Source organism: Rattus norvegicus, chromosome X (genome assembly GCF_036323735.1).
Source record: "Rattus norvegicus strain BN/NHsdMcwi chromosome X, GRCr8, whole genome shotgun sequence".
Lineage (NCBI taxonomy): Eukaryota > Metazoa > Chordata > Mammalia > Rodentia > Muridae > Rattus > Rattus norvegicus.
Window position 1 is genome coordinate 23,923,043 of NC_086039.1, and position 15,563 is coordinate 23,938,605.

The following is a 15,563-nucleotide window of genomic DNA, read 5'->3' on the forward strand; positions in this document are numbered from 1 at the left end:
ATAAGAATTGTCCTGGGAAGACAACACATACTTACCCCAGATATGGAGTCCACAACAGACCACTGAATGGATATCACCGGAATCCAACTCAATGAACCAATGAGTTTTATTTGAGTTACTTACAAGAATGTAAGTGACTGCTTACTTTCAAGAACAGAAATGACTCAAAGACAGCTGCATCACCAAAGCCCACCTCAACGTGGATGACAACTCACAAAAGCTGGGAGCCTGGAGCTCACTGCACAGCCCACAGGCAGCTCAACGGGTTGGAGAGTGACCTTTCAAAGTGACTCTGGTCTAAACCTCTTCTGGGCAGCTCAGCTGGTCTCTGCTTCTTCCCGGCAGCTGCTGTAGTCTCAGTCGTCTTTGCAGCTTGTCTTACCTGAGAGTCAATCTTGCTGTCTTTATTGCACTCAAAAACACCCATCCATATAAAAAAAATAACGAAGTTGGTTTTTGAGCATGGAGAGAGATGACTCAGCAGTTCAGAGCACTTGTTGCTCTTTCCGAGGGCCCAGGATTTGGTTTCCAGCACCCGGGAGGGTGGCTCTCAGCTGCCTGTAATGCCAGCTCTATTGGATACCATACTCTCCCAGCGTCTGCCGGAACCCATACTGACTTGCACACACCCAGATACACATGCACACATAATTTAAAATAAAATTAAAAAACCCAATTAAGTTTTGGGGAGCTGGATCTATGGGTCAGAGTCCTTATGGCTCTTGCAGAGGACACAGGTTTGGTTCCCAGTACCCACGTGGCACGGCTCATATTCATAACTAAAGGTTCAGGGATCTAGTGCCACCTTCAGACCACTGTGGGCACCAGGCATGCGTGCAGGCAAATACAAAAGAATAATAAATAATTTTAAAATTGGTATTAGTGGAAGGGGAGCACTATGTCATCTTTGAGCAATAGAAAGGTCTTAGAAACTGAGCTTGAATCATACAAGTTTGGTTTCCCCAACCACTTTGTGCCTTGAATGTACAAATTATAAAAAGGATATAGCTGAACCTAAGGGGAGGATTAGAGGCCTGCGAAAGCTTGTGAACACTTTACCTTTAAATGCAAGCTATTGTTTATAATGTACTTTGTTTTGTGTAGGTTCCTTATTATAGCTATAGATATCTTTTACTAGTCTTTTATTTTTGGGTGTTAAGACTCAGAATTTCACAGTAAGAAATCTTTGGCATTTGACTTTTAAAAGTTACTATTTATTTAGGATCTGTTACTGAGCATGGGGCTGGGCCCTGGAAAATTATCTCTAATCTTCACACAACCCTACAAAGTAAGTCCATCCCTACTTTACACATGAACAAAAACTCTGAATTATACCCTACTTCAGAGCCAGCAAACAATTAACAAACCAGACTTGTAAATCTAATTCTGTTTCAACTTAATATTTCTGAGTGGAGTTGTGGTCTACTCATTATCATTATAAGGTAATAGGAATTATCTGGCCAAAGGTACCTAGTGTATTTGACTAATATATTTCTGCTCAGTTAGTCTTTCTTCTCCTGGAAATTAAATCCAGACTATTTCATTGGACACCTGCTTTCTTCTATCTCAGAGATAGAAGTGACTTAATCATCAGTCTGGAATTTTCATTTCCTCCAGCATGACGATGGAGAGAGATATGGCCAAGCAGGGCCAATTATAATGCTTTTTTTTTTGTGGCCTCGGTGATAAAATAAACAAAAGATGAAAATCTCTCCCAAGATTACAAACCTATATAAGCCCAAAGTAAAGCCCATTCTGCTTTTAGGAACAAAATGACAAAACATTTCAACCTTAATTAAATATATTTATAGGTTTTTCTAAGAAGATGCCTAGACTTTTGAATTTTGAGGCACATGCTTACATTTCTATATATTTTCTGATATTACCACCAGCCCGTCCTCATTTATTTTAATAACACAACCTTCATTTCCCAAAGAAATACCCTTAATCTAGTTTCACAAATGCCCTTAAGTGTCCTGCTCTCCTCATGCAACTGATTGGAGTATTTCACTGTTGTTCCCAAGACTTTCATTTGTTTGTTTTGTTGTTTATACCTTAGAGACTCCCTTCAGTTTATGTAAACCTTGTATAACATATTAGTTATATAGATAGACATAATGATCACACCTCTGTTATCTACATCCTTTGCAGTTCCTCCCATTAAGCAGTAGCATCTAGGACACCACCATCTAGTGGTGCATATTGTTAGTCCCAGCACTTGGGAGGCAGAGGCAAAGAGATCTCTAAGTTGAAGGCCAGCCTGATCTACAGAGTGAGTTCCAGGACAGCCAGGACTACACAGAGACACCCTGTCATGAAAGACCCCCCCTCAAAAAAGTTAACATCTAATGGGCCAGAGAGATTTTTCAGTAGTTAGAAGCACTTTCTGCTCATGCAGAGCGTCTTAGTTCAATTCCCAGTCACCAACATGGTGACTTGCAACCCTCTGTAACTCCAGCTCCAGGAGTTCTGACACCCTCTTCGGGCTTCTGCAGATTCCAGACATATATGTTGTACACAGACATATAAATGATGCAAGACACACTTACTTATAAACAAATTTTTAAATGAGAGTTAACATCTCAGCCAGGGATGCTGATGCACACTTGTAATCCAAGCATTCAGGAGGCAGGGGCAAGAGCTCATGAATTTCAGGACAGCGTGGGCTATATAGGAAGTTCTAGGCCAGCTTACACCACAAAGCAAGACTATAGCTCAAAAGAATAGATGGGTAGGTCAGTTGCTAGGTAAGTAATTGCCTAATTCTATCATCTGAGTCTGGACTAGTCTTCTGTTTTTCTCTGATCAATGGACTATAGCAGAAGTCCAACTCTGGCCTCAGCATTCCTTACATATTATGATCACTCTCTTAGACTCTGAAACTATTACATTTTTTCTAGAATATGAAAAGCCCAAGCCATCCTCTAGTTAACCCACCAAAAGGCCACCCCTACACAAATAAACACCACCATCATCAACCAGTACAGGTCATTAGACACATGTACCATATGTACATGAGCAATGGTAAATTGTCATTCTTTAAAGCTATTGAGTTTGGGGGTGGTTTGTTCCACAGCAGTTGATAACTCGACCTACCCAGCAGTACAGTGAAAATTATATTTCTCTTACCTTCATAGAGAGGACTCCAGATCCCTCCCTAACTGGACTCCACTGAGCTCTAGTGTTCAGATGTCTGCTGGACAAATCTACCTGCTATTCTCCCAGGAAAAAAACATACAGCCACATTTAGAATGGGAAGGTTTACTCTACTCTTCCATCAGTTCTCATACCTTCTCTTCTTATACCTTGATTCTTCTCTGTAACTAGTGGTATTAGCATCTTCACAGACACCGAGGGTAAAAATCAGTTATTCTAGACTCCCCTCATCCAACATGTCCAACCTTTCTACTTCTCCCATTGTATTGTCTCCTATCTTTCTGCTTTTCTCTACCCCAGTGACCTCCTCCTGTCTTCTTCTTCTTTCCTCATTCATTTCTTCTTTTGTAAATGAAACAGAGTCTCACCATGTTTCCCAGATGGTCTCAATCTTGTGGACCTGAGTGATCCTCCCATCTCAGCTGCTCATGAAGCTGAGACTACAGATTTGTGCCCCCTACCATGCCCCACTATAATTCTCCTGTAGTCAGTGACTCAGGAATATTAACATGACCTCAGAATCTATTATAATTGCAGATGTACTCTATCAGAATCTGTGTTTCAGCAGGATCCCTGAGTGATTAATAAGCACATTAAACATAATAAGCAGTACAGTAGTTGAATAGTGATATGCAAAGTTGTAAATCCTCACCAATTTATAGCATACACTCTATGACAGTGGCACTTAAGTTTGAATGTATATTAGAAAGCCTCAGAAGGCTTTACTGTACTATCTTTTCATGATTTATGATATTTACTCATCATGTTTTTCAACTTGGAAAATATTTTTAGAACAGAAACAAATTTAAATTGGTTTACGCCTTGCCTAGATACCCCCAAATTATACTTCTTTTAAAAACAAATAAGTGAGAAAAGGAAATTGCCCAGGGAAAACAATTCAAACAGAATAGAAGTGTACAAAGAAAAGACTGAAAAACTTGTAGCACCATAGGTATCCTGACCACTCTCCATAAATAGGGCCATTCGTTTTATTTATTTATTTTCAATCAAAATATAATTACATAAGTTTCCCCTTCCCTCACCTCCCTCCAACCCTTCTTCATGCCTCACTGCCCTGCTCCCTCTCAAACCCATGGCCTCTTTTTCTTTAATTATTATTTTTATATATACATGTTTATGTACACATTAATAAATATATAAATAGGATCTTCTGACTGTTTAGTGTTGCATATATGTGATACACACACACACACACACACACACACACACACACACACACACGTTTTTATGGTTTGCCACTTGGTATTGAATAACCAGTTAGGAAAATCAACACTGGGAAAGACTCTTACAGCATATTGGTTGCCCGTAGCTCTTCATTCAGGAGTGGGGTCTCCTGGAATTCCCCCATCCACCTTGACATGTCAACTCATGTTATAATTGTTCAAATCTCATTAGGGTAGTCATCTTGCTGAGATTTCATGTGAGTAGTTTAACTATAATATCTAGAAAACACATCTCACAGTCAACGTCCTTGTCTCTGGCTCTTACGATCTTTCTGTCGTCTCTTTGCAATGTTCTCTGAGCCTCAAGTGTAAGGATTTTGTTTGTAGATGTATCACGTGGAGCTGGGCCACCACAGTCAGTGGTTTTTACATTTTCAACAGTTGTGGTTTTCTGTAACAGTCTTTATCTGCTGTAAAGGGAAGCTTATATGCAGGTGTGGTAGCCTACAACTTTAACACCAATACGTTTGCAGTAGAGGCAGGTGGGTCCCTGTAAGTTTGTGGCCAGACTGATCTACATAATGAGGTCCTATCAAAACAAAAATAAAGAAGCCTCTTTGGTGAGTGGTAAAATATATTGGTTTAAAACAGCAGCAGTAGGGGGCTAGAGAGATGGCTCAGTGGTTAAAAGCACTGGCCGCTCTTCCAGAGGTCCTGAGTTCAATTCCCAGCAACTGCATGGTGGCTCACAACCAACTGTAATGGGATCTGATGCCCTTCTCTGGTGTGCAAGAAAACAGAGCACTCATGTACATAAAATTAATAAATAACTCTTAGAAAAATAGCAGGGATAGTTGACAGGGTTTACAATACCAGGCTTGCTTCCCTCCAGTTGAGTAGTATCCAAAGTGCTGTCCAAGTCCTGTGTCCAAAGTGCTTGTCTTCAGCAGTAGGCACTTACATTCAGCTTCTGGGAGGCAACCAAAGGCAACAGCAATAGCTTGTATTGTTTGGGGACTTTCTTGGACAAGCTTGACCAACAACTACAGAGGAAGTTGCTCACACCTGATACTGGGGTTTGGGTTAGAGAGTCTGTGGATCTCAAAATAAGCAATATTATCCCAAGTGATATAGCTTTATATATACATTTAGTTGGTTATAAAATAGTATGATTCCCCTATTTCAAACAGCTTTGGTGTTCTGTATCCCTCTTTCCTCCCTCCTCTGTATTCTCCTCACTCATGCATCTCAATTAAAGCACCTTGTTTTCCCCCACATGCACCTTCGTACAACCTGTATCCTGCTATTCTCTAGAGCTCCTTCTACCCCCCCAGGGTTCCTCTTTCCTTTCCTCATTCCAGATGATATATTCCTTTTTATTTGGAGGGTGGGTTGGTTTTTCAAGACAGGATTTCTCTGTGTAGACCAGGCTAATCTCAAACTCAAACTCAGAGATTCACCTGCCTCTGCTTCCTTAGTATTAGCATCAAAGACTTGTGGCCCCACCACCCAGTCATTTATTGAGATTTTAAATATAATTATGGCATTTCCCCCTAACCTTTCCTCCAAACTATCCTGTGTACCCCTCATTGTTCTAATTCATAACCTCTTTTTACATTAACTATTGTTATATACACACATATATATTCTTAAATATATAATATGCTCTGCTCAGTCCGTATACTGTTACGTGTGTGTGTGTGTGTGTGTGTGTGTGTGTGTGTGTGTGTGTGTGTATTCAGGACTGACCATTTGGTATTGGATTGGAAAAAAATCATAACTATTGGTCCCTGAGGAACACTATTTCTTTCACTCTTACCATTCCTTAGTTGCTTGTAGTTCTTTGTGTAAGATTTTGAGGCCTTGTGGACTTTCCTCTGTCCACTTTTGATTGTTTATTGTTGTCCTTTTTCAGTTCATGTTTAAGAACTCATGTTAGTGACATTTTACGAGTGTAGCTCCTGAAATTATGAGGAGACACAATCTCACAAAAAAAAAAAAAAAAACCTCCTTGATTCTCTGGCAGATGCATTCTTAATCATTGTTCCACTTTAGAAAATATGTAAGCATGTGTCTGCATACATTTATCTGTTTAAAAATAAACTTTAATCATCATGTTTTATTTTCAGTTCTGGGGATAGAACCAAGGTTTTGTACATATTAAGAAATGCTATACCACTGAGCTATATCCACTACCCTTGACTTTTTGAGTTAGGATCTCACAATATATCTCCAGGTGGCCTGGAATTTGGTATATAACCCAAGTATAAGCCTTCAACTCACTCTCCTGTGCCCCAGTCTTCTAAATGATAGAATTTTAATAATCTACTCCAGGCCTATCTTCATCATTATATCTTAAAACTTTATATGTCTGGGGTTGGGGATTTAGCTCAGTGGTAGAGAGCTTGCCTAGGAAGCACAAGGCCCTGGGTTCGGTCCCCAGCTCTGAAAAAAAGAAAAGAAAAAAAAACTTTATATGTCTTAGATGGACCTCTCCAGAAAAATGCTTTACCCTGTTTTCTATTGCAATGACAGATTATCTGAGACTTGATGATTTATAAATAATAAGAGGTTTAAGGGTTGAGATTTAGCTGCATGATGGAACCCTGGGTTCTATCTTTAATACTAAAAGGAGTAGTTTATTTTGGCTTTCTATTCTGGAAATGGAGTAATAGTCTCTGGCATGGCAACAGCAAGGGCTTTATACTAGTTCAGTCATGGCAGAAAGAAAAATGGCAAAACATGAGGGATTGCCAGGTGCAGTGGCAAATGCTTTTCATCCTAGCACAAACAGGCAGATCTCTGTGAGTTCAAGGCTAGCCTGATCTACATAGTGAGTTCCAGGACAGCCAGAGCTGTTGCTCAGAGAAAGCCAGTCTCAAAACAAACAAACGAAATACCTCGAGGGATGTTCTCACTTTACAGCAATCCACTTTTCCAATAATTATTCAGGTTCTTCAAAAAAGTTCACAAGGATGTGAGGGTGACTTGCCTGTGACATCTGTCATCCCAATGATCACCAGGGTTGATCTGGCTGTCTAGGCAGTGGCCTGCTTCCTCCCACACTACTTCATTTGCATCAGTCCTGAAGCTGCATGCTAGGTGGAAGGGGATTGCCTTTCCTGGAATAGAGGAGGTTTGGTCCAGGGCACAAAGTGCAGTTGCACTCTCCTACTAGAACATCCACATAAGCTGTCAAAAAAGAACTCACATATTGCCAAGAGAGATAACCAACTCTGGGAAAAAGGCATTAATCGATTCATGAGAGCTCCACCCTGTGAAGGTATATGCATTTGGCCCAGGGAGTGGCTCTATTTGGAGGTGTGGCATTGCTGGAGTTGGTGTGTCACTGGGTGTGGGCTTTAAGACCCTCACCCTAGCTGCCTGGAAGTTAGTATTCTGCTAGCAGCCTTCAGATGAAGATGTAGAACTCTCAGCTTCTCCTGTACCATGCCTGCCTGGATGCTGCCATGCTGCCTCCTCAGTGATAATGGACTGAACCGCTGAACCTGTAAGACAGACCCAATTAAATGTTGTCCTTATAAGACTTGCCTTGAGGAGTTGGGGATTTAGCTCAGTGGTAGAGCGCTTGCCTAGCAAGCGCAAGGCCCTGGGTTCAGTCCCCAGCTCAAAAAAAAAAAAAAAAAAGACTTGCCTTGGTCATGGTGTCTGTTCACAGCAGTAAAACCACAACTAAGACACACCCCCACTACCCAACTATTTTTTACAAGGTCCTACCTCTCAACACTGCCCCATTGATGAAGGAAAGTTCCCAAGCATGAAGTTTTCAAAGTAGCACACAAACCACACACAGCTGAGCAAATATAAACTATTTCTTCATTTTTGGCACTATAAAGTATTAGGAATAAAAAAGTGGAGAACAGTTGCTGAAGAAGGACTACCAAAACCAATGCTATCCACTGAGGGCACATACACATTCTATTTTAATACATGTTTTCACCTATAACCCCAAAGGATTATCTCACAGTGCCCCACCAGCAGTGTGTGAAATTGTATTTTCCTGTACTATCACTAGCCATACATACACATAATCAGATTTTAAAATGTTTCCCAATCTGATCTGTAAATATTTTATTGATTGGATTTATATTCCTTCAATCATGAATAAGTTTGAATAACAAGTCTCAGGTGATATGTGTTTATTTTTCTCTAAAGTAATTCTTTCATTTACTACTGGGTTTTGAATTTTTCTTCTTTCATACTTAATTTTATTTCCTGTGTATGGGTGTTTTGTTTGCATGTATGTCTGTGCACCACTCAAATGACTGGTTCCCACAGACACCAGAAGAGGGCATCAGAGCCCCTGAAACTGGAGTTTCATCCAGATCCTCTGGTAGAGTAGCCAGTGTTTTACCCAGTGAGCCATCTCGCAATCCCCAAGCACTTTACATTTTTCCATACCAATTTATAAATTGAAACACTGTCATATAGTTGTCAATGCATGTTCCTGGTTTTGTTGCTCCTTTTGAATTTGGTTTATGGTATTTTTGCCTCACAGAGATTTTAACTTTTATGAAGTCAAATTCATCAATATTTTTCTTTATGGAATCTGAGTATGGGCTTCTGCTATAAAATATAAAAGGGCCTTTCCCCTTCCTAGAGTACAAAGAAGTATCTTATTATTTTCTTTAGGAATTATTGTATTTTGAGTTTTTACCTATTTGCAATTCTGATCCGCCTACAATCATACTTTGAAGTAAGAAGCTAAAGTGAGCTAAGATAGTCTCTCCTTATACCAAACATTTATCTAAGTGCTATTGGTGGGATAGCCTTCCTTCTCCTCACCCATTTCAGTTGTTATCTTTATCATAAACTAAATTGCCTGTGTAATTTGGTTTTCTTATGGAACCTATTTATTCCATTGATCTAATTATTTTCTTGTACTAAATTGCTTTAATAATTTTAACTATAGTGTTTTTATTTATTTATTCTATGTATATGAGTACACTGTAGCTGTCATCAGACACCAGAATGGGATCACATCAGATCCCATTACAGATGGTTGTGAGCCACCATGTGGTTGTTGGAATTTGAACTCAGGACCTCTGGAAGAGCAGTCAGTGCTCTTAACCACTGAGCTCCCAACTGTAGTATCTTTAATATATGACAGATCTAATTTTCTTTTTAATTTTTTTCACATTTGTATGGTGTGGGGTGTGTGTGTGTGTGTGTGTGTGTGTGTGTGTGTGTGTGTGTGTAGAACAACTTGCCAGAGTAACTCAGGTCATTAGATTTGATAACAAGGGCCTTTACCCACTGAACCATCATCTTACCTGCCACTGACAGAATGGGTTTTCTAACACTCATTTTTCAGAAATATTCTAGTTAGACTCCCACGTGTACTTTTCCAGGTATGTATTAGTATGATCTATCAAGTCAGTATTTTTTTAAATTTTTTTGTAGCTAGGGATAGACCCCAGGCCTTGCGTGTGCTAGACAAACATTCTACCACTGAGACACACTTCAAGACCCAGTGAAGCTTCCAAAAATTAAAAACCTGGGACTCTCTTCTAGACATGATTTAAATACAAATTTTAAAATATGATGCTCTCATGCTTGCAATATTAACATTCAGGAGAGTCGGAGAAATCAATATGTATTAAAGGTCAGCCTGGGTTTCTAACCTGGGGTTCCACAAGAATGTTTAGTTAGCTCAGGGCATTCTGAGATACAATGTAAAACTCTATCTCAAAAAGATACGAAAAATAACATTCCCCGAAATTTCATGAGACTTGTGTCATTATTGGAAAGTGCTTTTGCAGATATTACCACATCAAAATAAGGTCATAGTTTGTCGGGATAAGTCCCATCCAATGACTGGACAAGAATAAATTAAAGCTAGGCACTGTTGCACATGGCTGAGTTCCCATGACTCATGAGGGTGAGGCAAGGCCAGCTTAGACCACAGCTCAAAAACAAACGATAGCAAAAGAAAACAGAAAGCAATTCAGACACACAAAGAGAGTATACTACAGGAGCAGTCATAAGTCTACAAAGGCAAGAAATGTCTAGGCTGAGGGTAGAGCTCATTAGGTACAGCTCTTTCTTAGCATTCATGAAGCCCTGTGTTTCATGCCTAGAGTGCATATACTGGGTGTGGTGGTGCATGCCTATACTCCCAATACTCAGGAAGTGGAATTAAGAGAATTAGAAGTTGAAAATCATCTTTGGCTACATAGGGAGTTGAAGACCAGACTGAGCTACACGAGACTCTGCCTTAACAAAAATGACAAGAATTGCAACCACCAAACAAGATACAAGAATGCAGCCCTGTCAACATTTTGATTCTAGGCTTCTTGGCTGAAGAATTGTGAAGCAATACATTTCCGTTTTATTAAACTGCTGAGTTTATAATATGTCCAATAAATTCTTTATTAAATTTTTTTGTGAACTAGCGTTTTGCCTGAATGTATGTCTGTGTGAAGGTGTCGATTCCCTGGAACTGGAGTTGTTGACAAATGTGAGTCTCCATGTGGCTGCTGGGAATTGAACTCAGACCTCTGGAAAAATGGTCAGTACTCTTAGCTGCTGAGCCACCCCCCCAGCCCCTTGTTTATAATATTTTTTAAAAGTACTCAGAGGAAGTTAATACACCCTCTGTCTGATTTTTTAATCCCCATGTGGTGTGTGAAGGTTATGCGGTGTCACAATGAGTGCTTAGCATGCTTGAGATTCTGAGTTTCTTCCCTAGCACCATGGCCACCACCATCAAAATATCTGTAGCACTGAAGTGATGAGTCAGGAGAGAGGGAGGGAGGGAGGGAGGGAGGGAGGGAGAGAGAGAGAGAGAGAGAGAGAGAGAGAGAGAGAGAGAGAGAGAGAGAGAAGAGAGAGTCAGTCCTTTTCCAGAGCACCAGATTTTGATTCCCAATAAACATGTCAGGTAGTTCACAATCACTGTAACTCCAACTCCACAGGGACCCAACCCCTTTGACCTCTATTGGCACTTGCAGTCATTGGGCACATACACATAATTCAAATAAATCTTTAAAAGTTCTAAATGTGATTTCTGTGTATAAAAAAATAATTTTAACACACATCTGTCAAGATCAAAAACAACCTAGGGAAGAAAGGATTTATTTCATCTTATACCTTCTGGTCCGTCATCTGGGGAAATCATGGCAGGAACCCTGGAGCAGGAGCTGATGCAGAGGCCATGGCGGAGTGCTGCTCACCCACATGCTCTCCATGGCGTACTCGGCTAGCTTTCTTAGAGCCACCCAGGACCACTACCCCTAGGATGGTACCACCTGTAGTGGGCTGGGCCCTCCCACATCAATCAAGAAAATGCACCATAGCCTTGCCCACAACCCAATCTAGTGGGTGCACTTTCTTAATTGAAGTATCCTTTTCCAAAATGGCTCTGGCTTGTGCCAAGTTGACATAAAATTAGCAGCACACCATCTTCTACTCAGTCAATCTTTTCTTTCTTTCCTTTTTTTTTGAGACTTATTTATTTAATGTGAGTGCTCCATCTGCATATACACCTGCAGGCCAGAAGAAGGCATCAGATCCCATTACAGATGGTTGTGAGCCACCATGTGGTTGCTGGGAATGAACTCAGGACCTCTAGAAGAGCAGCCAGTGCTCTTAACCTCTGAGCCATCTCTCCAGCCCCCTTCAATTTTTTCTTACTGTAGAAAAGCATATTAACTGAAATAATTATTTGAAGAAGGAAATCCTGATGCAAAGGCAACCAGTCATTCTTTCAGACAAAAATAGTTATATCCCTCTATCATATTTGTATTAGACTTTCATTGCTATGACAAAATATTCAACGTTAAAAAATCTTAAAAGAAAGATTTGTCTTGGCTCATGGTTCAGAGGTTTCACTGCATGGTCAATTCCATCACTTTTAGGTCTTTGGTGAGGTTGAACATCATGCTGGAGAGCATGTGGTAAAGCAAAGCTGCTTGTGTCATAATAGCCAGGAAGCAAGAGAGCAAGAAGGAACCAGGAATATGATAAACTCTTCAGGTACACATTCAATGACTTACTTCCTACTAGATCCCATCTCCTAGTATCCGGCACTATAGAGGCTTTGACCCCTACCCATTGCCCCAGAGGTCAGTACTCCTTTAACACAGAGAGTTGGGCCCCTTCCTGTTGTCCCAGAGGTCAGTACATCCCAGGTTATTTCCCCAGATGTCAGTAAGCCAAGAGACTTTAACCCCACCCACCATTCTGCTGTTACCTAACCAAGGCTAGAGTACCACCCTAACTATAAATTAACGTCAGTAACCTCTAGTTTCCACAGCTCAATTTCACACATACCAGAATTATGCACTCCTGCTGTATGGATGCATATCCCCATTCTGCTTCCAGCACGCACTCTGACTTATGAGAACCAAGATCATGTGAGACCCAGCATACACTGATTTGCCGTGAGACCTAGTTCATGAGAAGGCACAGCTCTTAATTGCTGTCCCTGGCCTACACTCCAGCCCTGTGTGCATAGATGTCTATGTAGTCAGAATATATATGACTTTCAGTTGTCAGTGGACCCCCTGTCACTTTACAAGCACCCTGGCTCATGAGATCAGAGGATGAGTAATGCCTCAACTCCACCTCCCACATACTTACTCACTGCACTGTATATAGTCAGAGGCCATGCCACCCCTAGCCATATAGGGATAATCTTAGCTATCCCATCCAGATACTAGCAATAAGTGATTCCACAATTGAAGTTCAAGTGTCACCAAGCTGAGCCAACAAGAGCCAAACACTAGTCAAAGTGCTCATTCAACACAGGAGTAACACAAAGGTTAACCAACAAATGTATTCCAGATGTGCATACCCCAGTGCAAAACCACAAGTTCCATGAAAAGCCAAGATAACTTGTCTCCTTCAAAATTACCAGTACCAGCTGGGCAGTGGTGGTGCATGCCTTTAATCCCAGCACCCAGAAGGCAGAGGCAGGTGGATCCCTAATTTTGAGGCCAACCTGGTCTACAGAGCAAGTTTCAGAACAGCCAGGGCTTCACAGAGAAACCCTGTTTTGAACCTCTCCCAACCAGTGCTTGTGCCAAAAAAACAAAACAAAACAAAAACAAAAAACAAAAACAAAAACCTAAACAAAATAACAAAATAGAGTACCATAGAAATGGCCACCAATGAGGGACTTGCAGAAATTTTCAGAAAAATAGTTCAGAATAAAATGGTTACAAATATGTTCAGAGAACTCAAAGAAGTCAGGCATAAACTCATGAATGAATTCAAAGAAGCATACCAATAATCTGTTGAATGAATTCCAGGAAAATGCAAATAGCTGAATGCAATTTGAAAGTCAATTCATGGCCCGCGGGCCGTGAGGGCGACATTGGTGGCGTCGTCCTCTGCCCCCTTCCCCGGGGGCGAGATGTCGGGGCTCAGCCACTTAGAGTCGGAAGGCTGCCGGAATCTACTCCGCATGCTGGACAATGACGAGATCATGGCCCTTTGCGACACCGTCACCAACCGCCTGGTGCAGCCTGTGGACCGCCAAGATGCTATTCGTGCAATATTAGTGTACAGCCAAAATGTAGAAGAACTTCTGAGGCGCAAAAAAGTCCACCGAGAAGTCATATTTAAGTATTTGGCAACACAAGGGGTGGTTGTACCTCCAACTACCGAAAAACATGGTCTTATTCAGTATGCAAAAAGTTACTGGGAAGAACAGTCTCCAAAACTGAAGGAGACGGCAGAGCCAGTTAAAAAGACGGAGGACAGCCAGCTCTTTGAGCAGCAGGCAAAGGAAGATAAAGAAGCTGAAAAGGTTGATTTTCGTCGCTTAGGAGAAGAATTTTGTCACTGGTTCTTTGAACTTCTTAATTCTCAGAATCCTTTTTTGGGACCACCTCAGGATGAATGGGGCCCACAGCACTTCTGGCATGATGTGAAGCTTAGGTTTTATTATAACACCTCAGAACAAAACATGACAGACTACGAAGGAGCAGAAATGGTGAGCCTTCGTTTACTGTCATTGGTGAAAGAGGAATTTCTTTTTCTCAGTCCCAACCTTGATTCTCAAGGACTAAAATGTGCGTCTTCTCCTCATGGACTAGTTATGGTTGGAGTTGCAGGGACTGTCCACCGCGGAAATTCTTGTTTGGGCATATTTGAACAAATTTTTGGACTTATCCGTAGCCCTTTTGTAGAAAATACTTGGAAAATCAAATTTATTAACCTGAGAATCGTTGGAGGAAGTTCCCTTGCTCCTGGATCATCGCTGACACCATCTGTAACATTTGAACAGAGTGATTTCGAGGCCTTTTATAATGTAATCACTTTGTGTAATACCCCTGAGGTAAGACCTAATGTAAGGCAGATATTGGATAGTGGAACTGGAGACCAGGTTTTATGTAGTGGAGATGAGGCCTTGTTGAACAAAAAGGAAATGAATTTGCCTACCCCTCTAAAGCATTGAACACTGTACCACAGCCTGAAGAAGCTGCAGAAACACAACACTGACCATCTCTAAGCCACTGCAGGTCTGAGAATTGACATATTTTAGCTCAAATAACTTTTTGGACTACAGACTAATGTGAATACTTGCCTATTTCTACCTGAGTTACAGCAAATGTTCTGTGAACTTATTGCAGTCCACCAAATAAATCCCACTTTAGATGTTGTAAAAAAAAAAAAAAGAAAGTCAATTCAGGATACAAAAATAGTATTCAATAATGAGAAATACTGAAGAAAAAGCCAGACAGAAACGAATCTATAGACGGAAAAACTGTATCAAATCAAAAATTTTAAAACCCAGTGGAAAACCTTACTGGAATATGTGGAGGACAAAAATATCAGGGCTTGAAGACAAGGTAAAGGAATTAAATCATTCAAAGTCGGTGATAATTTTAAGAAAATTTGAGATGCTTTTGGCAGTTGGTAGGTGCTGGGGAAATAAGAGTCAGTTTTCTTCCACAGTGTAGATCTTGGTAAATTACCTGTGCTCCAGTAAATGGTGCTCTACACCCATGCACACATAATTGGAATCAGTGGGTTATTACAATTCTAAACATATACTGAACACCCAATTTTATAAAACAAATGTTACTAGATTTACTAATCACTGATTAGTCTCAACAGATTGTAGGTGATGTCAATATGCCACCCTCACCATCCAGGCATAAAAATAGAGAAACACCAGGGTTAAATGACATCATAAATCAATGCACATAACAGACATCTACAGAAAATTCCATCCAAACACTCGAGAATACA

General features: G+C 40.6%; 1 protein-coding gene across 1 annotated transcript; it reads left to right on the forward strand.

The window, feature by feature from the left end:
• The first annotated feature begins 13,658 nt into the window (after window positions 1-13,658).
• Window positions 13,659-14,990, forward strand: Cxh3orf38 (similar to human chromosome 3 open reading frame 38). The gene has a single exon (XM_003752027.5). It carries the CDS (start codon window positions 13,720-13,722, stop codon window positions 14,764-14,766), a length of 1,047 nt encoding a protein of 348 aa, XP_003752075.1. The 5' UTR covers window positions 13,659-13,719; the 3' UTR covers window positions 14,767-14,990.
• Window positions 14,991-15,563: the final 573 nt, after the last annotated feature.

Excerpts from the sequence above, each read along its gene's own strand:
- Cxh3orf38 (XM_003752027.5), top strand. The coding sequence starts at position 13,720 with ATGTCGGGGCTCAGCCACTTAGAGTCGGAAGGCTGCCGGAATCTACTC.